The following is a 24,541-nucleotide window of genomic DNA, read 5'->3' on the forward strand; positions in this document are numbered from 1 at the left end:
TTGACCACAAAGTATTTATTGTTCTTCCTACGACTGCCAATTCTTTCAAGGTAAGAATGACACTTCAGGAAGAAGGCAGCAGCTATGCGCAGTCAGCTTTAGTAGAACAGAACTCAGCTATGGAGTATAAATCAGAGAAACCTGTTCACAGCGAGATATTTGACCAATTCAGTGCCTCCCCATTAATGAGTCATTCCTTAGGGGCTAAAATGTATCTCCTGAAATGCAGTGCAGTATCTATGGAATGCATAATATTATGTCATTATGATAAGCAACTAGCATTGATAAGTTGGTTTATTAGATTAGTCAATCAATACTTGGCGCTGGCATAGATGGAACATAGAATGTTTCGATAGAAAATTGGGAGTGAACTGTATTCCAGACAGTATTGTGTGTTTGGGAGGAATGCCTACTGGGAATCCTCCTGGGTTCTTTGACAGTGAGGGGTTGTAAATGGAGAAATATGACGTCAGAAAAGAAAGGGACTTGAGCAGAGAAAAGAAAGTTTGTGGAAAATGTCGATAAATGGCTAACTTTATCCTTTTCTGTAGAGATGTTTATTTTTCTAGAGCTTTGTAAAAGAGAAGTTAACAACCTTTAAAGCTCTAAGGAGAGAAAAGAACCCATTTCGGGGTAGCAGAGCAGAGTACTGGAAATAAATACTATTTCATTCAGGTCCTCAAGTCTGTTGAATACCAGCTTTGGGATTCTCTTAGTCCTTATTCTAGGGTCTCATGAGTGATGTAGGAGCTGCTTTATAGCTCTTAGAACTTAAAAAAAAAAAAAAAGGCACTGCAAGCAATATTTAAATTAGGAGGAGAAGGATCTATAAAGGTTATATTAAAAAAAGAAATCTTGGCTGCTTCCCATGCATCCCTTCACTTTGAATTATTTGAGTGGTATTCATGTTCTATTACCACTTCTGTTTTCTCCCAGGCAAAAATAAATATCAAATACCTACTTATTACCTAAAATCACAAGGCACAAACTCCTCATTTTCTTATCAGAGTTTATTGTTGTACATATGAGGTACCATGCTACTATCAGAATTATATCCAGGTTTTTTATTTTAAAAAACTCAGAGAAAAAAATGTTTCCAATAATTTTCATTCAATGTGAATGACAAGAATATTACAGCTATAAACATTGAAATAATAATTTCATTTCTTCCTGAGGGAGTTTCATATTTAAACAATGTAAAAGGGGATTCTATACAAAACTAAATTACATGATCTCTCATTATTTCCTTATGTGAATTTCCTTATGTGAATTTATGTTACTTTCAGAATAGCATAATAGCCAGTTGGAGTACACAATGTAGAAAGTATGGATGTTTTCTAGTTTTGGGTTCTGTCTTCAGGATACCTTGAGTGGTTAAAAATCCTTTCAAAGTTTTGCTGCTCTGGGCAGCATAAAACATGTATTTCTGAATGAATGCATTTCGGTATGATCTTTCCCTTTTACTCCTCTCTTTATATAAGCATCCATCATGTTTCTGACAATTCTCTTAAAGGGAAGTGCTTCAGCCAACTCAGTTTACTTGGACAGAATTATGCCATTAAGCTGCTTTGTTTCTAAGTTTAAATGCACATTTCATCATAAAAGCATAAATGTATCAGTATTTTTTCTTCTTTTATCAGTAGAGATGTTGTTACCAAAATGATAACATGACACTCTATATAAACTTATTCTCACTGTATTTGATTCCCTTAAGCCAATTTTCTTAAATTAGTGGAGATGAAAGAGTGATCACTTTCCTAGCATCCTGGGCATATGCTGTTTCAAAAGAGGCAGTAGTGGCCCAAATGACTTTGATTTTGCTTTTACAGCTAGGTCTCTTAAACAACTAGTTCATTTTCAAATTCTTTCTTAATAGTTTGTTTAGAAATTAGTGTGTCTTTTGAGTGCATGACTTAAAATTTTAGAATTAGTAACTATAATGTAAGTTAAAAATTTATTTTTACTATAAGGATCTCACAATTTGCTTTTGAATTAGTGAATAATTGATGGAGTTTAGTTCAAATATTATAATTTGTCAATGAAGCAATTGGGGCTATAAATTTTCCCTGCATCTCGATTTCTCCTAATCATACTTTGAAAAAATTTTATGAAGACTTACATAATCATAGCAGTGAATTAATTTTTCACTTAAATTTTATGTGTAACAGTACACATAAAAATTAAAAGTTAACACTGAAAAATAAGGATGCCTTATTTTCTTTTTTCAGTAAATTATTAATCATATATTTATCACTTAAAATGTAAGTGTAAAATATATTTCAAGGACCATGCCTTGCTCCTATTTATACTTCCTACATTTAATTTAGTAGGTGACCTCTAAGTTTCACTGTGTTTTCTTGTCATTCTTGAGGGTGATGTATGGACTGTTCTAAAAATGGGACTCTGCCCTGCTTAATTTATTTCTGCCTTATATTAAAGTTATTATTACAAATATCAGATTACAAATCATATATTAATTTTTTGTTATAAATCTCTACATTACATAGTTTCATTCTGAACTATCTGAAAAAGTAAATACACACATCATCTAGAACACATCATCTAGAGAAACTGTCCTTAGTTTTCATTTTAATCAGTTTTGTCCTAGGGAACTTTTCAGAAAAAGCTATTCACATTTAAAAGTCAATCTGTTTCTGGACATCTCCATATTTTATGCATAGGTTCTACAGAACAAGGGATAGGACTACTGGAATAGATTTGTAGCTAACAGCAAGGGGACACAGAGTTATCAATGATATATTTTTAGACCCCTACAATTTCTCCCTCTTAGAGGATCTAGTCAGTACACTTCACATTATTATTTACTATTTTGGTACATTCATCATGTTTCTCTACCATACATGTTTAACAATTATGCTCGAATGGAGGGGTTATTTTTACTTAAATGCACCAGACTATCTAATAAATTACTTTCATTTTTTGCCATAGTGCTTTTTTTTTTTGGATGCAGATAAAGATCATATATAACTTTTCTACTCTCTGATCTAGCACATATTGTAATATACAGTTCTTGCTAAATACTTTAGTGGATCTACATTTCTCAAGGGTGTTATACTTTTGGTAGTTTATATTACATGTTGATGTTTATTTTGTTTCTTGTTTTGTAGGACACTTTATAGAATCAAAGCATAAGAAAACATTATACAGGCAAACAGTGGCCTAAAAATCTACACAGACACAATCTTAGTTGATATATAAAAAATGCAAATATTAGTATGAAATGGAACAGTTCTGCATTTGTGTTTTACATTTATGTTGGTTACGCCCGACTTCCACATGAGTGCACAGACGTCTACAATAATCCCACAGGCTCAGGTATGGGTTAAGAGAAAGGCTGCAGGCCTCAAGGAATGTAACAGACTCTTGCCCCTGCCATCCACATGCCAGCACATGGAGGGAACTTTGCTCTTTTTTTTCATTTGAAGAGGTATATTTTTTAATAGCCTTTTGGTAGTTCTGGAAGTGTTGGAAAAGGTCAATGTTATATGGAAAATGAATCCCCAAGACGTTTCCGCTCAGTGCTATCTCACTTTCTGCAGCTCCTGTCTCAGCCAGGATGGCAGAGGCTGCCCCAATTTGTGCAGCAGCTTTGAGAGTTCCACATTATGATCTCGATAGTAACTTGACAGAAATGCTCGGCTCTGGGGTGGGAGGAGGAGATAAAAGAACATTTCATTTTGTTTATTAAAGTATTATTCATATTTTGATAATGTTTAAGTCTGTATCAAGTACAGCACATCTGGATTAAAACTGGTATTAAGCATGTGAGCTAAATAGCACAATATAAACAATGAAACTGCTTTTCCAAATGTACATTGTACACACACACCACAATTTTTGCTAGGGAAAGAGCTCTAGTGTTAAACATGTGATTTATTTTATCATACAGAATTAAATGCTAAAATAAGCAGACCAAGTTGTTAGAAATATAGTTGTAACAACTGATGGGGTCTAATATTATATTCATTAAAATCATCATGGCTTTGGGGTGCTAGTTTGGTAAATCTATAATATAAAATACTCCATTATAATTTTCCATTTAAATTTTGAAAAGAATATTTTCATAATAGGATTTTTAAGGCATATACAAAAATATAAGGCTTATTGTGATAAGCCTTAAAAATATTGAAGGTAAATCAGTGTAGTATATTTGACCTATTTGATCCAAGGAAGGAAAAAAATGCCTTCTAAACAATCCTCACTAATAGAGAGGTAGATTTCCCTTCAGTAAGAGAAGTATTTTAATAATTGTAATTATTCAAAAATTGAAAGAAATTATGTTGTGAGATGGTATGTCCTACCTTTAGAGTTGGGGTGACCATTGTGAGGAATGTGAAAGGGGGGGTTCTTGTTTCTGTATTTTACACTATTCTAAGAAGTTATGGTTGAGTTGAACCTTTTAAAAGCTTTTATTTAGTTCCATATGTTATTCTTTTAAAATGTCATCTCATTCCCCATGTTAAATGCCATGAAAAAAAGGCTCATTTTTTATTGATAATTTCACAGTGACAGTATGGTTTTTGCAATAATCGTGATTGCTGGAGTGAAAATGAACACTTGTGCTATTATTATTTTCTAGCCATTACTGTGATTAACAGGGAACCCAAACCCTAAAGGTTTGTCTGTTTTCCCTATGTATTTGGTCTTTTTTAGTCATAGCTGTAAAACCAAGTCCCGGCCAGCTGGCATATTCATCCCAGAGAAATTTGGAGGTGAGTTGTATTTCCCAGAAAACATATCTGGGAGCCCAATTATTCTGTGCCTCCTTTGCTGTCAACCAGACCTGGAATGCAGGACTGAGCCCTACGCCTTTGTGTAGAGTCTGGGTTTCTTAACTTCTTCCTCATTGTGTTCTCTTTTAATATCTCGCTGTGCATTGGTTGAAGGCTTCCTTGGAACAAAGGTAGTCTGGGGCTACCCAATTTTTACCATCTTGCTCCCTGATAATTCCCATGTAGTAAAGTCATTGTCCAACATCCTAACTGATTTCAGAATTGAACTTCCTGGAAGCCATTGCTGCTATCCAACCCTTCGGAATTTAGCTCAAACTTCATGGTACTGAGGATGAGCTCAATCATGTCTCAGCTCATTGGCCTATGGGTGTCATTTTGGAATCACCTGGCTGGCTGTATCAGTGCAGCTTTGTCGTCAAAATCTTGTCCTGTGCCCCATTATGTGTGTATGTGTGTATCTTTAGCTTAGCTCCTCTTAAATGTCCTGATAATCAAGTACCCCTTTCTCTTTTTGCTCTGCTCCCTCATGATGGCAACTTTTTCAGGATGGGTAGCAGTCTGCTAGACATCCCCAAACCCAGATCCTCTCTCTCTGCAGGCTTTGGCAGCTAGCAAATCTATAAGCTTTGCAAAGTAGAACATGTCCTATTTGAGAGTTTAATATGTTCAGGCCCAAAGTTACTATGACAGAACTTTGTGATATGTAGGACTTTGTGCAAATAGTGTCTGTTTTCATTATTATATGATGAGCATTCAGACAGGAATATTTTAGATTTTGGTATTTTTAGCTAGGATGTATAATAATTTCAGTGGCTTGACTAGTCCATGCAAACTCATGTGCAATAATATAACAACAGGGAATAACAATATATACTTTGTAACTTAAAAAATAAGTCAGGAAAATGGACTTGGCCCAGTGGTTAGGGCGTCCGTCTACCACATGGGAGGTCCACGGTTCAAACCCCGGGCCTCCTTGACCCGTGTGGAGCTGGCCCATGTGCAGTGCTGATGCGCGCAAAGGAGTGCCGCGCCACGCAGGGGTGTCCCCCGCGTAGGGGAGCCCCACATGCAAGGAGTGCACCCGTAAGGAGAGCTGCCCACCGCGAAAGAAAAGTGCAGCCTGCCCAGGAATGGCGCCATCCACACTTCCCATGCCGCTGACGACAACAGAAGCGGACAAAGAAACAAGACGCAGCAAATAGACACAGAGAACAGACGACCGGGGGAGGGGGGGAATTAAATAAATAAATAAATCTTAAAAAAAAAAATAAGTCAAGTAAAATGCATAATTGATTTAATATCAGATTATTGGTCTATTTTTAAACTTAAGAATCTATAATATGCTTTTGATTTAGAGAAATAATAGATTTAGTGTATTGATTTAAGATATGTTAGCTTTTATACGTTTGTTACAAGGTATTTTGATAAAGTGAAACCAGAAACAGACCAACATTCTTGACTCAAAACATTCTGTGATGTTTTGGTAACAGTTTTGAGGAGGAGCATTGCATTTTTCTGTACTAGGAGGAGTGGTGAGCAGCATTGTGACAGAACTACCCATTCAAATCCATTCTAGACATCTGTGCTTCTAGTACCTCTGTGAAGGCTCCTGTAATCTTGTCTCTTCTGGGGACACTATTTGCACAAAATCATCACTTTGCTTTCCCAACAAATCTGGCATATATTGCATGCTAACCTTGTTGAAAGATATAGTAGAACTGATATCCTGAAAGGTTATGTTTGTTAAAAATTTATCACTTTATCATCAAATTTTGTATTATGCCCCAGTATGTTTATGTTAGACAGGAGTAAGGTAAAATGCTAGGAAAGATTCTACAGTGTAAACAGTTTAATATTCATAAACATATAGGGCAAAAATTTTTACATAAATGAAAATGATATCATCATATTTAACTTTTGAAATACTATAGCTATTGACCTTGAATTCCACTTAATGTGTTAGTTTTGCCTTCATAGTGCTCTGAAATATACTTTAATAATCAAACAAAGAAAACCAGAATTCTAAGAATGCAACTTGTTTGTCAAAACAACAGGGAAAAATCCACAAGCTATCAAGATAGAATTTAATTATGAGCTTATTGAGCACAGGCCCTGTTCTATCAGGTCTGGAGAAAAATGTCCTTCAAAGCCTTGTTGTAGTCTAATAAGTTCAGCCCACTGTAGGATTCTTAGCTAACATAAGGTATTAAACATTACAAGGAAAAAGTCCAAATAATATTTTAATTTCTAAGTTTTTTTTCATTTTACAAACCATAATCTATTTCATTCATAGATCCAAACTGTGTACTAATATACCGATTATAAAATTAATATTAATAAATCTTAATATATGTGAAATAAGCATTAAAGTAAAAAGGTCTATAAGCTGAGAAAACTGCAGCACTAAGTGATCATTATGTCACCATTCTAAAACAAATGAACATGAAGTGCTAGACACATACATCAAAGTATAGGTAGCTCCGTTCTCTAAAATGCCTGAATTGTTTGCTACTCTGTTAGATATTTGGGCAATGTATTAATTCTTTCATGTTACTAGTATATTAACAGTTCAAGGTTAGTATATTTATCAGTAATTAGTATTATTACCGAGGTCATACTTATTACTAGAGTGACTTAGGCAGTGAAAAAAAAAGAAACCTTTTGGCTGCCCCATTTTCAATTTCCTGTTGAAATCTGTCTTGGTTTCAGTTAACATTTTTAGTGCTAAAATTTCTGGGAGGGTATTCTTTTTTGCTACCTTCTTTGTTTTGATTCATATTGGCAAATTCGATTCTTTTCCTTTATTCTTTCATGACAGTTAATATAAAATTGGCAAAATCAAAATAAGCAACCTTAGTTGTATTGAAAGCCAAATGTGACCGTGACCACTGCTACACTTTTTTTAAGGATGTGCTGGGGACTGAACTCAGGACCTTATATATGCGAAGCAGGTGCTCAACCACTGAGCTACATCTGCTCCTCTCTTGATATACTTTTAAGAAAGGCTGACTTTTGCTTTTAAAAACTTTTCTAAGAAAATAAATATATTACTATTCATAATTTTGCTTTAGTTTGTATTTTTAAGCTCTGTACTTACATCAGAATCCATTGGAGGGTATTTTCTTCCTTTACTTTTCCCAAGGCATTTTGTTTTACCTTCTTCCAGTAACTGACACCAGAAACCTTTATGAGAATCAAACCTGAAAAAATGAAAACAAAAAAACAAAACAAAAAAGTCTTCTTTAATGCAATTTATAAGTTACAATGACCCAAAACATACATATTTTTGTTTGGATATCATTAATCTATAGCCAGGGAAACTGGCATAACTTTTGACTACATCCCTTTGCATAACATCTTTTGGCACATTTTTGTTTCTCAGTCCATCTGCTTCAGTCAGGTTTGTAAGTTTGCCAGATTCCTAATAGAAAAATTGTCAGCAGAAGGTCTTCTATTAATAGAAATTAATAAGCCTATCGCCTTCATCTGGAATGGAACATTTTTATAAATTTCAGGCCCATTCCTTTCCTTTGCAGGGCTTAAAAATGACAAGTCAGGCTTCATCCATGTCTATGGATATCAATAGTATATGACTACAGGGGAAGGATTAATTTTAGGATTCTTTAGCTATAATCCATTTACCTTTTTTTTCCCAGAGCCATTTTCTTCATTTTGCTTGTGCTCTGAATTTGAAGTAACAATAATTAGAGATGGGGATTTTCTTTGACTTATAATTGAAGTAATACTAGCATGTTAAATTTTTACTTAATCTATCAAAATATTTCTTATAACTCTTTCTCATATTAGCCTTCGTTGAAGTAGGATTCAAACACTTAGCATAGTGTCTGGCACTTTGTGAGCACTCACCAAATGTTAGCCGAATAAACATGATAAAGAAGGAAATGTTTGGCAAACTTTATTATCTTGGAGTATCTGCTTTTTCAGGATGCAGGTCATGACTCAATCCTAGGTTTTCTAACTATAGGTTCAGGGCCTTTTCTTCTTTCTTCACTGCTCTCTGGATATGTTCTGTATTGTCATTCATCATGAATAAACCAGTCATTTCCATGCTTGGATATAAAAGTGAAAGTAACAATCCACAGTGATAACTCTTTTACATTGTTTTTGTTGTTCAATGATTTTGCTGTTATATTTTCATTTTCATTAAAAAGAATTATCTTTAGGGGCACTTTTTCCTACTACCTTTAATCCACACTACTTCTCAGAATGCTGCTTCCAATATTTTGCTTAAAAGTACAGTATGTGGGAAGCGGATATGGCTTAAGTAGTTGGGTGCCAGCCTACCACATGGAAGGTCCCAGTTTTGCTTCCCCATGCCTCCTAAAGAAGATAAGCAAGACAGTGAGCTGACACGATGGGCTGGTGCAGCCAGCTGACACATCAAGATGATGCAATGAGATGATGCAACGAGGAGACACAATGAGGAAACACAATGAGAGACACAACAAGCAGGGAGTGGAGATGGCTCAAGAGACTGTGTTCCTCCCTCCCATATGGAGGTTCTGGGTTTGGTTCCTGATGCCTCCTAAAAAAAAAAAAAAGACGACGAGCAGACACAGAGAGCAGACAGTGACTGCAAACAACAAGGTATGGGGGAGAAATAAAATAAATTTTTAAATAAAAAGTACAGTGTGGGAAATGAACAATTGGAAATTGGGAAAAAAATATTTAGGTTAGCATAAAATCATGAAATACCAAGGGCTAAATTGAACAAAATATATGGAAGGTCTGCACACTGAGACACTGCTGAGAAAAAAATTTTTTAAAAAGGAGCACCTATACTCAGCTTTCTCCAAATTTATCTGTAGTCAGTACAACACTAGTAGCCGTGTTTTTGGTAGAAATTGAAAAGACAATTCTAAAATGTATATGGCAATGCAAAGGATCTAGACAAGTTGAAACAATTTTGAAAAAGAAGAGTAAATTTGGAAGTCTTATACTACTAATTGCCAGACTTAGTATAATGCTACCATAATTAAAACTTTGTGATATGGGCATAAGGATAGACATAAATCAAGAATAGCATCCAGAAATGGACCCACACATATTTGTTCAACTGATTTTCAAAAACAGGTGCAAAGTATTTCAATGGGAAAGGGTTGTCTTTTAAAAAATTGCACTGGAACAACTGGATATCCATATGGAAAAATGAACATTAATGCTTACCTCACACTACACTTACAAAATTAACTTGAATGATTAGAGACCTAAATCAAAGAGCTAAAAAATTCTAGAAGAAAGCACAGGAAAAAAATCACATAGAAAATGTTTATAACCCTGGGTTAGGCACCGATTTCTTAGGATGACTCATAAAATAAAACTAATGATAATTTTGAATTCATCAAAATTAAGAACTTTTGGTCTTCTACAGACTCTTAAGAAAATGAAAAGACACAGACTGGCAGATAATATTTGTAAACCATATACCTAATAAAGGAGTTGTGTTCAAAAAATACAACTAAACTCAATATAAAGATGACAATACCAACAGAATGGGTAAAAGATGGGAAAAGACACTTACGCAAAGGCCATATATGAATAACTAATAAACACATGAAAATTTGTTCAACATCATCATTTGGTAAATGCAAATTAGAATGACAAATGAAATACCACTATACACTCAATAAAAGACTGGATTTGAAAATATCAATGCTAAGTGTTGGCAAAGATGTGGAGCAACTATAACTCATAATGTGTTGGTGGAAATGAAAAATGTTACAGCCATTTTGTAAAACAGTTTGGTAATTTCTTATAAAGTTATACACATACCATATGACACACTATGCCCACTTCTAGGTTTACCCAAGAGAAATGAAAATACACGTCCACGCAAAGATCTGTACACAAATGTTTTGAGTAGCGTTATCCCTAACAGCCATAAAAATGGAAACCTGTATGTTCATCAATTGGTGAATGTTTAAACAAATTGTGATGTATCTATATAATGACTACTACTTAGTGATAAAAAAGAACGAACTACTGAAGGAATCTCCAAGCATGTGAAGTGAAGCAAAGCAGATTCGTAGGGGCCAGGTTGAGGGGAAAAGATTGACTGCAAAGACGCATGAGGAAACTTTGGGATTAATGTAAATGTACTAGGTCTTGATTGTGGTAGTATATACAACTGCACACATTTGTCAAAAATCACAAAACTGTACATTTAAAATGGGTGAATTTCATAATACATAAAGTATTCATCGATAAAGGTTTTAAAATAGGGTGATTTAATGTGGCTATTTATATGTGGGTGTGATTTGGGGGCATGGTCTTTCCTTATGTAGCTGATCTTATGGAATTTATGTCCATAGCCCTAGAAACGGAATGCAAACCTGGATTTCTGCTTTGGTATACTGCTTTGAGGATTAAAGATTAATCACATCCCACACTAATCCCATTTTTCATCACTATTAAAGCATGTTGGGGATTGAATCATGTCTCCCACAAAAGGGATGTTCAAGTCTCAACCCTGGTCCTATGGGTGTGAACCTATTTGTAAATAGGACCTTCGAAGATGTCATTTGGTCAAGGAGTGCCCAAACCAAATGATGGTGGGCCTTAATCCAAGAAGGCTGAAGTCCTTATAAGCAAAGGAAATTGCACACAGAGAAGCCACAGAAGCTGGAAATCAGCAGAACCTGGAGGAGAAAGAAGACATTGCATGTGCATTGTCATGCGATGGAAAGGACAAGGGACCCCAAGATTGCCAAACAGCCAGAAGATACCAAACCTGGGAGGAAGCAAACCTAACCTCCGAACCCAACAGCAATCCTGTTGTTAAGCCAACACATTGTATGGTATTTGTTTTAGCAGCTAGGAAACTAAAACAAAGCAACTGTATGAGATGAAGGCACAACATGATATATATTCATCTTATTTATATCCTTCTTTGAATCAGAAAGACAACTGAATAAAGGAGAGCACTAATAAAGATTGTAAAATTTACATTTGAAATAGAATAAGTAAATTCATAGATTCTAAATCTAGGGTAGGGAATGAGGAATTAATGCTTAAATTATAGAATTTCTTTTTGGGTTGATCATAAAGTTTTGGTAATGGATAGTGATGATAGCACAACATTATGAACATAATTAACAGCACTTAAGTATATATTTGAATGTCAAAGGGGGGAATTTTAGATTGTATATATTACCAGAATAAAAATTTAAAAGGTAGGATTGTACAACACAAACAGTGAACCCTATTGTAAACAGTTACTAGTACAAGTATAAAAAATGTTCTTTCATGAATTGTAACAAATGTACCATACTAAAACAAAGTGTTAATAAAAATGTTGTATTATTTAAATAATCTGTACATGTAGGCACTAACACAACAAAATTTTTAGAAGTCTGCTGTGGATGTCATATTTTTCCATTAACTTTTAAAAAGAATTTCAATTTTTAGGAGGTACCAGGGACTGAACCCAGGACCTCACACATGGGAAGCAGGTGCCCAACCACTTGAGCTACACTAGCTCCCCATCCATTAACATTTTGCTATTTATTGGCAATTTCCACAATTGAATTTTGACTCATTTTAAGGTCTTCAAATGGTCAAAGTTCAGAATCCAGACCATTAATCTTTTTTGCTAGTACACTTTTACTATAGATACACAAGTGGTACATTCATATGACTACTGTTAACGTGAGCAGCTTTCTGAGAATGTGTGTTTAATTTCATACATCCTAACATTAAGAATCAAAAGAAAAATCAGTTTTTCTTTCATCTCTGCTAGTTGACTAGATCTTATGCATCTATGCATATGCAGATCTTATGCTGGGCCTTGTTGATAAAAAATGTGTGTGTGTTTGTCTGGCACCCATCCCAGGCATCTATACGCATATATTCACGGGCATTGATATAAGTGTGTCTGGGTGGAAATGAGAAGGCAAGTAAGGTAGACGGGAGATCTTGTCTATTTTCCAGGTGGCCCGAGGGAGTGGTCTAGACCTCTATACAGGACAGTCACAGGCAGAATGTGAAGGGACAGTTGTTGATGAAAGACTCTGTGAGTTTCGGGTACTGCTATTATAGAACCCAAGTGAAGAAGCTTGACATAGATGGAGAAAGAGCTGCTCCCCACATCTATTCAGAAGAGTGACAGTGTCCCTCTGCAGAGGAGCTTCAGTACCACTGGGTCAGGAAACAAGTGCAGGAGGGAAATCACCTTCTCAACTGGGCCCTGGCAGCCCTGTTCATGCCGGCTCCTCCTTTAGAGGCTTTCAGGCAGTGAATGTTTGGAATGAAATTTTATTACTTGTTTAGTGTCTGTCTTTAAGTCTACCTCTCCTGGAGGGAAGGATTTTGCTTACGTTTTTCATCATTGTGTCTCCAGAGTCACTCACATAATAGTCACTCAATAAAACTTCAGTAAAACTGTTAGTTAAAAGTAAAACAATGGACTGGTTCTTCAGCATGGGTGGACTATCACCTGGATATATCTAAAAGAGCTGGAAGTGCCTTGTACACCAACATTCTCCAGTAGTTTAGCTTTTAACCGGTAACATTAATGAAACTGTGACCTTAATTCCATCTTTGGGCAGATGTGGCCTTGGGAACATTCAGATTACACTTAGAATGTTAAAGTATGTTTAGAATGCTTCTACATTGAAATAGCATTTCCATGGGAGAATAATGAATTACAAATAGCATAGCTGAATTTCAAAACCCAAATACCGTCATGCATGTGCTACTGATGTGGCACAAGGCTACAGAGATTTTTATTAGTACTCAAAGGACACTCTCTTATGATTTAATGAAATATTTTACTTATTACATATTTTATTTTTAATACTTTTTGAGTTATAATTTACATATCATAACATACATTCGTGTTTGATTCAATGATTTTTTTTTCTTCATTTTTATTATACAAGTAATATACTAATATACTTTCATTGGAAGACTTAGATGAGAAAAGCACTATTAAAAGTTTGTTGTGGGAAGTGGACATGGCTCAACTGATAGAGCGTCTGCCTACCATATGGGAGGGTATAGGGTTCGATCCCCAGGGCCTCCTGACCTGTGTGGTGAGTTGGCCCATGTGCAGTGCTGCTGTGCACCAGGAGTGCTTTGCCATGCAGGGGCACCCCTGTGTGGGGATGCCCCATGTGCAAGGAGTGCGCCCTGCAAGGAGAGCCGCCCCACGTGAAAGTTACACAGCCCGCCCAGGAGTGGTGTCGCACACACAGAGCGCTGATGCCGCAAGATGAAGCAACAAAAAGAGATGCAGTTTCCCAGTGCTGCCAAGGGTACAAGTGAACACAGAAGAACACACAGTAAATGGACACAGAGAGCAGACAACTGGGGAGGAAGGGGGGAAGGGGAGAGAAATAAATCTTAAAAAAAAAGTTTGTTGTATTTTCTGCAGACTTTTCCCCATTTAAATATCCACTTCAAAGTATTTTGTTAATGCCTAACATAAATGGGATCGTATTATCTCCTTTGTTTTATAACCTGACTTTTTTTCCTTATCAGTTGTGAAATGTGTAGAAACTTGGGTGTTGTTGGGTCAGAGGGGAATCAGACCCTTGGGAGTAGGGCTGGAGGATGAGGTTCAGGAAGGCAGTGATTGAGCCTGTTTGATTACAGTGAGGCATAGAATGAAGAGAGTCTGGAGCTTATGTGGGTGACAGGGAGTAGATGGGGCAGGGCGGCAGGGACATGGCTGAGCAGGAGTCCTGCTTTGGCCATTTGGGGATTGGAGGGCAATGAAGAACCTAGTTCTCTGAGTGTTGCCAAATAATTGCCTAATTTTCCTCTGAAGTAGAGAACCTTTGCATTTCTAAGGGTTTTGCTGTAACTTCTGGGATTTGATATTTACTGAAGAGCGACAAGCATGTGAGGGTGGATGCTGTGGTATGCAGGGAGCTGCTGTGTGCTGTGTGTATTGGAGATGGGCATTTCTTCTTTTTTTAAGCAATTCTACTGATATATATTCACACTCCATACAATCCATCCAAACTGTACAATCAATGGCTCTCATTGCACAGAGTTGTGCATTCATCACCACAAGCAATTTTAGAGCATTTTCAGTACTTCAAAAAGAAAAACCCTGTATCCCTGATACCTCCCTATTGTTGACACTTAGCATCAGTGTAGTACCTTTGTTACAACTGATAGAAAGAATATTAAAAAAGTACTATTAACTATAGTCCAGTTTGAATTAGGTATAATTTTTCCAATATACCACTCTTTTATTAAGACTTGCATGTAATAGTACGTACATTTGTTAATGAAAGAATATTCTTATATTTATACTATTAACCATAGTCATCATCCCTATCAGGGTGCACTGTGTTCCAGAGTCCCACTTCAATGATTTTTTAGTAAAATTTATATAGTTGCACAACTATCAATCCAATACAGTTTTAGAATATTTCCATCAACCAAAATAATCCCTCTGTCACCACCAATGCCAGGGAACCATGGATTTGCTTTCTAATGTCAAAAATTTTGTCTTTTCTGGACATTTGCTTTTTATTGCTGAATTGTCTTCCATTGCATGGATGTACTAAATTTTGTAATACATTCACCAGATGAGGGACATTTGGATTGGTTCCAATTTTTGGTTATTATGAATAAGGCTGCTGGGAACATTCGCGTATAAGTTTTAGACATATGTTTTCATTTCTCTTGGAGCAAACTCCTAGAAGGAGTTTGCCTAAGTATAATGAATGGTTTTCAAACCCCTCAACCTTCTAGTTGCAAGTGGGCTGTGGCCATGCATGAAAAGAATAAACAAATTGACATGAGAACTGCTTGCCAGGGATGCTGGAATCAAAGCATCTTAGTGCTGAAAGGATTTAGAGGTCCAGCTTTCTGGTAAATGCAGAAATCCTTTCCAGAATTCCCTGACAAGTACACTTCCAGCTATTTCCTGTATACTATTGGTGGGTCTATTAGTTTTCCAGCTGCTAAAACATAACATACAATGGGTTGGCTTAAACAATGGAATTTATTGGCTCACAGCTTTGAGGCCAAAAGAAGTCCAAAGTCAAGGAGTCAGCAAGGCAATGCATTCTGTGATTGGCTGCCAGTGATTGGTGCTCCTTGGCTTTTCTGTCACATGACAATGCACATGGCAGCATCTTCTTCGTTTTCTTTTGGGTTCCTTTGACTTCCAACTTCTTGCTGCTCCTTGTGGTTTTCTCTTTCCATCTAACTTTCACTCTGCTTATAAAGGACTCCAGTAATCCAGATTAAAGCTCAACGTGATAGAGTTGGGCCACATCTTAACTAATGCAGCACGTTGAAAAGATCTTATTTATAGCGGGTCCATACCCACCAGAATGCAGACCACGACCAAGAACATGTCCAAACGGGCACACAATTCAATCCACCACAATAAGCTTCTATTTAATTTTTTAAAAACTACCGAACTGTTTGCCAAAGTGGCTGCATATTTTATACTCCCACCAGGAACAGATGAGGGTTCCAGTTTTTCTACATCCTCACCAACATTTGGTATTTTCTGTCTTGGTTTACAGTCATTCTAATCAATACACAAAGTGATTTCAATTTGCATATCATTATGATCACATATTATGCAAAGTGACATTCAGAGTATCAGGGGATGGATTCTTTTCAAAATATGGTTTGAAACAACTTAAAAAGCTCATTTTAAGGTTCCATGTATTTTAAAGGAGAAACTTCCAGCTGATGTACTATTCATTAGTAAAAATTCACAATATGTTTTTCTCTGTTTCTAACTTCTTGTGCCAATTTAAAGAGTTTAACAGATTGGCAGTCTAGGTTTCAGAGTCAGACTGACAGAATTTCAAACCTGTCTGCTCAACTTACTTGCTGAGTGAGCCACCCGGCTTAACTTTTCAGTTCTCCGTTTTTGTTTTTTTTTCCCACTAAAAAATTAGAGCTAATGGTATGTATGAAATATTGTGGTTATGAGACAATGTATGTAAAACACTGAGAAAATATAAATGTATGTTGACTTTGAAAAGTTACAACCACTTATAAAAACAAATTCATCCTAAGAAGTTGGAACAGATTATCTTCTTCTGGTTTACTACTACTTAGCATGCGTTAAATGCTCTTTCACAGGTCTTCCAGACAACTAACAGATACAGAAGATTAGTGGATAATATGGCTACTATTTTTTGCTGCTAAAAACGATTTCTAGTATGGCGCATTTTGATGCAAACTTAAATAAACTGGGTGGGGAATCAGTTCTTGAACAATATACATTCAGTCACGAGGGGGAGTGACATTAGAAACTGTTGAAGTCGTGAGTTTTCAAGTACCTTCAGTTCTTTATGACCTGTTAAACCTCATCCACAAAAGCAAAAAAAAAAAAAACCACACACACACACAAACAAATACATCTAAATTAAATTCCTGGCCTTCAAACACTGATTGTCCATTTATTGAAGTTTTCGCAATAAATTAATATTAAAAATTCTTATAATTCAGTCACCTTGAACAGGGTAATTGAGAATTAAACATGCTATGTTCAGATATTTAGCACTTCTAAGTGTAAAGATGTCCGTTTTGATCAGTGATGGCTAGGTATAATGGCTATATTTCATGGTAAAATTGAAAGTTTTATAGTTATCTTACCAGTTTACTCAAATTAGCACAATCCTTGCATTATTTTTCCCATTGTTTCTCAATCAATCAGTTTTAAAACACTATATAACACATCACATAACAGTAAATTAATGTCAGTTTATAAAGCCTATTTATGATTTAGGAATTTAGATTATGTGGACTCAGAATTGTAAAATGCTAATTTACTTAATTGATGAGGAAATTCCCATTTATATAGTTTTAAGCTTATACTGCATATGTCAAATCACATTCAAATTCACCAAGAAAATCAGGGTTTCCCTTACATATTTACTATATCATTTAAAATCCATGAAGTCAATACTAAATCATTTTAGGACATCACACACTATCCGATGACTTCATGTGAAATGTAGACGTTTTGAACATTTTCTTTAGTGATAGTGCAAAGGAATAAAGAACACTTTTGACAATGGACACTGATTGCCATTTTTCTTGAAAGTAGTTTTGATACTGGAATATACTATACTGAAGATAATCAGGCTATAGACCTCTTAAATTGAAGAAGTATTTCATGCCACGATAGTATAGTAAAACCTTTGAATAGACTGACTGAGTTCCATTCATTCATTCCACTGTGTGCAAAGCACTCGATTTTTGTGGTCAGTTGAGAATTCATATCTGTCTGCAGTTCAGTACATTTTTAGAGGACTCTAAATGTCACTAGGAGGAAAAATAATGGGATATCATGCTAACTGGTAAAATGGTGTTTCTGAGAACATATGTTTCTGAACCTCAGTCATTCCTACCATTTCTAAAGCACCCCAAAAACAAACTTTCAGAACAGACTTACTCCACTAAGAATAAACTAAATTGTGAGGTCAGGTTTCAGATAAACACCTGCAAAGGACATGGGTGATGGAAGAACAGTTTAGACCTAAGACAATGACATGAGACTTCCAAATATTCTCTAACACCTGCACTGCTGGTTTTTACAAGGTGTGCCAGGCCAACTGATGAATGACAAGAAAATATAAAACGAATCTGAATGGAAACACAGTATCTCTATCAGCAGGGGAGAGCTTCCACAGCCCTGCTGGACTAGAAACTGCCATTTCAGGAACCACACATATCTTATCTTGCCACTTTCCCACTGAGCCCCCAACCAGGTTTGAGAATCATATAATGAGTAATTTTAGCCAGATACATCCAAGGTGCACCGTGACCTACAGGTCTTCGTATACAGTGCATTGCTTTGATGTTAATTATCTTAAGTTTACACTGCCATTTCTTGGCAGTGGAGATGAATAAAAAGTTTGCAGCTGAGCTGGATGCTGAGGCGACAACTACACAGCATGCAGGTCAAGAACCATTCCGTAAAAAAAGAGATTATGTCTTTATAGAGTACTCTCCTTTTTTCTGAAACACAATGCTTTGCTGTATATGCTCTATAAAAGACCCAAAGGGAAGCTAACTTGAAATTGAAAACTATTTAGAAAATAAAAGATTTCTTTTCTAAGAGATTCTTAAAAAGATATAAAGCAGAAAGGACTTGAATCGCTGACTGCAAATGAAAACCACTTAGCTTTCTTTAAGGTCAAGGTAACTTTATTCAATACCTAAGGCTCAGAGGTCTGTGTTAGTTCTTCAACTAAGCTCTGACAGTGCTCATAGTAGAGAAAACACACAATTCAGTAGGTTAATAGTAATAACCAAGTAAATGACACTCAGGAAGGAAGCATGAAACTCCAGAATTTCACTTACTGCTTTGTCTGCTAAACCAAAATGCCACTCTTACATATGGCTCCACATGTGATTTGTACAATATGTAAGTAGTATTTAATGTTTTTCTGCCAGTTTTTACTGGAAAGAATGCTGAGAGGTAAAGGAAACCAGCCCTCACTTTCTACAATGATATAGTATAAGAATACTCTGAAAAGGGAACAACAGAACCAAGGGTTTTTTTTTTTGTTTTTTTCAGGTACTGGGGCCAGGGATTGTATCCTGGACCTCATATGTGGGAAGCTGGTGCTCAACCACTGGGCCACATCAGCATCCCTGAGTTGAGTTGTTTTTTCATTTCTTTGCTTGTTGTTTTTGTTTGTTTGTTTTTAGGAGGTACCGGGGACTGAACCTGGGACCTCCCATGTGGGAAACAGGCACTCAACTGCTTGAGCCACATCTGCTCCCAAAACTGGGTTTTATACTGAGAAATACAATGGAAGAACTCTATAATACAGTCTCTTTCAGTTTTTTAAGTCTCAGGCCATGACCCTAAAATAAAAAAAATGTATATTACTGTCTTGACCAGGTTCATAGCTCATCCAGCTCAGTATTTTCCAGTTGATTCAAGCATGTGAGACAGAAACAAACACAACCCTCATAAACCTGATTGCCGAGCAATGACTGACATAAGATGGAGGGAGGCCTTATTACAAATACTAAATGAAGTAAAAGCCTGGAGTAAGGTGAAGCAAGAGAGGCACTTAGGGGACAAAATTTAAGGAGGCACTTTTTCTCAGGTACTTACCTCACCCTAGACCTGGTCCTCGTGGAGTCAAATACTTTTAAGAAAATCAGCGAAAAGAACCAGCAAAAGAAATACAAACCAGTCCTGTAGCTGCTAAGGCCTCTGAAGGACAGGTGAGAGGTGAGGGCAGACATAAAATGCATAAAGAAAGAGGAGCAAAACATTGAAGTTATGTTTAAGAGTAATTAACAGGAGAGGACTTTTTGGTTAACCTGTCACCTAGAGGGCAATTTCTTGCTATATGTCATTTGTTCCACAAACTTCAATTTTCTGAAAGTTGCACAAAGAAATGAGGATTTAGTTTATAAACCACTTGGTTAGTCACTTCTTTATACTTTCAAGAAGTCATAAAATTGTTTGTTAAATAGGTTCAGCCTCTATCAACCTGTATTTCAAGTAGCTTCTTTTAAGCTTAAGATTTGGTTTTAAGATTTACAGTATTTTGTTTTTAAAATTTCCTTCTAGTGGAAAATCTTTGCACTTTGGTATCACTAGATGAATCCAGAGTATAGTTAGGAATCAACAGAGGGTTTAGGTCGTTTCTTTGCCACACGATTGGGACATTCTTTCTCAAGTAGTTAATGTCAAACTGGAAAATAGTATGTAAGAAAACCGTTAACTTGACAATTTCATCACAAAACTACAGTTTCTTTAAAATAAGTTCTCTGCTAAAACATCAATAAATTAATTGGAAAATAAACTTACGTTAAAGCTTCAGAATAATTATAATGAGGAGAGACTCCCAGAAACTTCTGTACTTCATCCATCACTGTAGCAGGATCGGTTCTTAGCTGCTGCCCATCGATAATTAGCAACTAAATTACCAAAGAAATAAGCAGAAAAGGACAATGCATATTGAGAAAAGACATGTTAACTATATAATGAAAAATTTCTGCACTCTGTATTTATTCAAGGAGATACATGGTCCTGAGGGGATTCATATGCCATTGCTGTTAAACTTAGCCAGGTCATCCTCATTAATGACCTGGAACAAGAAATAAATCACACTAATTAAATGCACTCATGGTTTGTAATCTGAGAAGAACTGCGATCACTACGAAAACGAAAGAGCCATTTGAAGGGACAAGAGAACTGAGACGTGTGACTACAAATTCACAAATGGAAACCAAAATTATAAATAAACAATAATGATTCTATCATTGAAGTTGGAAAAGAGGACTAGGAAAAAAAGTAAAGGACTGGTGTAAGGAGACAGGACGTGTCATTTCCACAGTTCATCTCAGGAGCAGCACTGGGAAGTTTTACGAAATACTCTGGCAATCGTTCTAGAGAAGGTGGAAAGTAAGACACTCAGGGGACCTGACTGTGGACAAAGAAGATAATTTGCTTGCTATTCTGGTGAGAGAGAAGGGTGGATCTAGTAAGATAACATGACAGGAGAACAGGATGGAGGGCCACAAAGCCTGCCGTGCAACCCTTCCCCATAGCATTTCCCTGACATTTCTGTTTAATCTAGACCAGCACTGTCTGATGGGACTGACAGTCCTGCTCTATACCCATAATGTTAAGACATGGCTACTGAGCATTTAAAATGCGGCTAATGTGAGCAAAGAATACTTATAAATTTAAATTTTTATGTACATTTAAATTGTTGTATGTGGTAGGGGCTATCATATTGAACAGTGCAATTTTAGACACACACACATACAACCACACCTGATGTTTATGCAGTCCACTGTAGGGGCTACATTTGTAACCTAGGTTGATGCCAAGCAAAACAGAGGAGAAGGGAAGCAGAGAAGGCACAGGGTTTATGAAAAGTTGAGCAAGGTGGTTCAGAAGGAAAATAATGGCATTTAATTACGCAAAAACGCTATTTGTCTTGCTTGGTTAAGAGGTGTTTTTCAAGCTTTATACTTCCAAGAATAAAAATCAGGGATCTGAAGCTTTTGAAGCACTTTACAGTCAGGAAAGGTATGCACTAGAAAATAGAGCAGAGAGAATTATCCTGAATACTCTCACAAAGAAAAACAGTTTTTCTACCTCTGCTCATCTGTTCTACTTTGCCAGAGTCTCATTATTTACAACTGAGAGTAAAAGTGAGGAACGTTTTAATGAGTAAAAATTTCCTCTATCCTAAAGGCAAAGTCATCAATGTAATGTGATTGTAACATGAATGTAAATTCAAATTTGTATTGCTCAGTACCTGAAAGGGGGGGAAATAAACCAGCCACCTCTCGATGTGGCTTGCATACCACCCTGGGACCAAACATCTTTTCTGCAAGGCTCTAAGCTCAGAGGGTGCGTGGGGCCCAGCTGAGATCACTTCGTAGAAGCTAAACTTCAGAGCTGCAGGGTCCTCATGCGATCGCTGATGCTAGGATGAAAAGGTGAATAATTAAATTAACTTGTACCATAGGCATAAACAGTTAAAAACCAGTCATTGTGATGAGACTCAAAACTAGAGGAAGAGCACCTCACTGCTGCATTGTTATTTGTTTCTCAAGAAGTGAAGAATGAAAATCAGGATTTAAAGCTACGGCACTGAAGGGAATATATTTTTGAGCACTTATTTGGTAGAGGCGGAGTTCTTATAGCTAGGATTCCTTAGCCAACTTTCTTGAGTTGGTTTTGTTAGTGTATATTTTTTGTTCTGGAAGTAAACTTCTGAAAGCTGCATAAATGCCCCCTTTTCAGTCCATAAGCAAACCATTTATCAAGTCCATTGAATATCCATAATGCACAAAGCACTCTACAAGTTCTGCTAAGCAGTTTTGCTCCATCTGGTAATGGAGTTTTAGATTAGAAAAGCCCTATTGGCTATTTTAAATGGTAAAACTACTGAAAACTCTGACATGTACATTACGTGGAATTTAAGGTTTTTATCATATATTACCTAGCATCTAAAAGTCAAGATTATCTTATCTAATGGTAACCTCTGTGATGAATCAGAATGATTTATTGTGCAGAAAATGAGAAAAGCAGCAAACCAAATAGAAAAGTGTTTTATAATGGCTCAGGCTCAGGCCCATGGTTTTGTGGAAATCACCTTTTTCTTAAATTGGCCAATAAAATATTCAGGCTTAGTGGTGGGCTTGTGAATGTTTACCACATCTAGTTGAATAGCAAATTTGCTGCAATTGAGATTGAAATTACTCTACTAGATTTTGTCAAGGCCTGCATTTTGCCACGGTGGAGTAATTTATTTGCAATATTTAGGATGTATTGTTAGTTTGCAGCCTTGAAACCTCCTTTTTTAGTAAATTCTCAATTTTTCAGGTGCCAAGTTCCAATTTTATTCTGTTTCTTTGAGTCAGTTAAGGTTTATTTCTCTTTTCTCCATATACCTGGTAGAAAAAGGTAAAAGGTGCAAAATCAAACAGTAGGAGTTTGGCATAAATGATTAGTGTGGAATAATGGATTTTTAGCTTTCCAAGATGTCTCTACTTTCTTTTATGAAGATTATTATCCATAAGGTGATCTAAAATTCCTTCTGCTTTGAATACCCTTTCCCTACTCTGGCCTAGCCATAAAACCTCCCCGATAATCTCTTCTTACTCTTGGTGAACATATAAAAACTGCTTTTGTTAACAAAAAGACCTAGTGCAGAGAAATCTTATTCCCTAAAAATCATAGATTGTCAGGAACTTTGCTTTTTGAAATCATATCTGGGAGAATGGAATATCCCAGGCTTGCCTGGAGGATCTAAACCACGAGGGTCACTTTAACATGGAGATGTACCTTCATCTCCAAACCAGGTGCAGATTTTCAGATAAGGGGTTTTTAGACACAACATTCCACTTTTACGTTCAACATTCCACTTAAGTCACTGATTCCATTAATTTTACTGTGTTCTTAGGTTTGATTTTGACTGCTTTTTATTGAAATTTTCCATGTAGTGATTAAAATATAAATGAAACAGAATTCTTTTTCCTTCACAATTATTTTAAAGGATGTATTAAACAAAAAGGTATTTGGATATAAAAGTACTGTTATTATTAGAGTCTGTTTTATATTATTTCAAAGTCATCATTTCTGTGCTAGTTTTAAATCAACACCAGAAACATAATAAGTGTTTAAGAAAGAGGTGTAGAGCACAGTTTTGGTTGCCTGGGCCTTCTGGGATGAATTGTTATATTTAGCCTTGCCACTAAGTCGTTTCTTCAGCATAAGCAGTTATTAAAGCTCTTTTAGAGTAAGAATTGGCAAACTAGGGCCCACAGATCAAATTGAGCCTGTTGCCTGTTTTTGTAAATAAAGTTTTATTGGAGCACAGCCATATTCATTCATTTACATATAATTTATGGCTGCTTCTGCAATGGAACAGAAGAGTTGAATAGTTGCAACAGTAACTGTGTAGTCTGCAAAGCCTGAAATAAATGTTTCTGTTCCTTTACAGAAAAAGTTTGGGGACTCCTGTTTGAATCAATCATATTCCTATCTGTAAAATAAAGATTATAATAGTAGCATTACACACATTCGATGAAAAATAATGATTTTAAGTTACTATAACATTTTACTTTTAAAATATATATGGTGGTACCGTCTTAGTGCAGTAGGTAGCGCATCAGTCTCATAAAATACATAAGTGTAGAAGCAGAGATACATGTACAGCTATGTAATATTTTGTTTGTCACACTTTGATTCAGTTTCTTCATTGTATGAAGGAAACATACAATTCATTTCTCCACGGAAACAAGGAAAAGTTCATCCCTTTTTGGTGGCTGTCAAAAAACTAGCATATTTT

The 24,541-nt window shown here is 36.0% G+C and overlaps 1 protein-coding gene across 5 annotated transcripts in view; it reads right to left on the reverse strand.

Annotated features, from left to right (window-relative positions):
- Positions 1 to 995: 995 nt before the first annotated feature.
- Positions 996 to 24,541, reverse strand: part of LOC101439444 (N-deacetylase and N-sulfotransferase 3) — a 260,119-nt gene continuing 236,573 nt past the window's right edge. For all 5 annotated transcript variants that reach the window (XM_058293492.2, XM_058293481.1, XM_058293511.1 and 2 more), the window contains 4 exons: positions 22,001 to 22,171; positions 20,539 to 20,648; positions 7,852 to 7,954; positions 996 to 3,662 (listed from right to left, as the gene is read on the reverse strand). In XM_058293492.2, the coding sequence (XP_058149475.1) occupies positions 3,543 to 3,662; positions 7,852 to 7,954; positions 20,539 to 20,648; positions 22,001 to 22,171 (504 nt within the window). In that variant the 3' untranslated portion in view covers positions 996 to 3,542. The remainder of the gene's footprint in view (positions 3,663 to 7,851; positions 7,955 to 20,538; positions 20,649 to 22,000; positions 22,172 to 24,541) is intronic.

This window comes from Dasypus novemcinctus, chromosome 1 (assembly GCF_030445035.2).
Source record: "Dasypus novemcinctus isolate mDasNov1 chromosome 1, mDasNov1.1.hap2, whole genome shotgun sequence".
Classification (NCBI taxonomy): domain Eukaryota; kingdom Metazoa; phylum Chordata; class Mammalia; order Cingulata; family Dasypodidae; genus Dasypus; species Dasypus novemcinctus.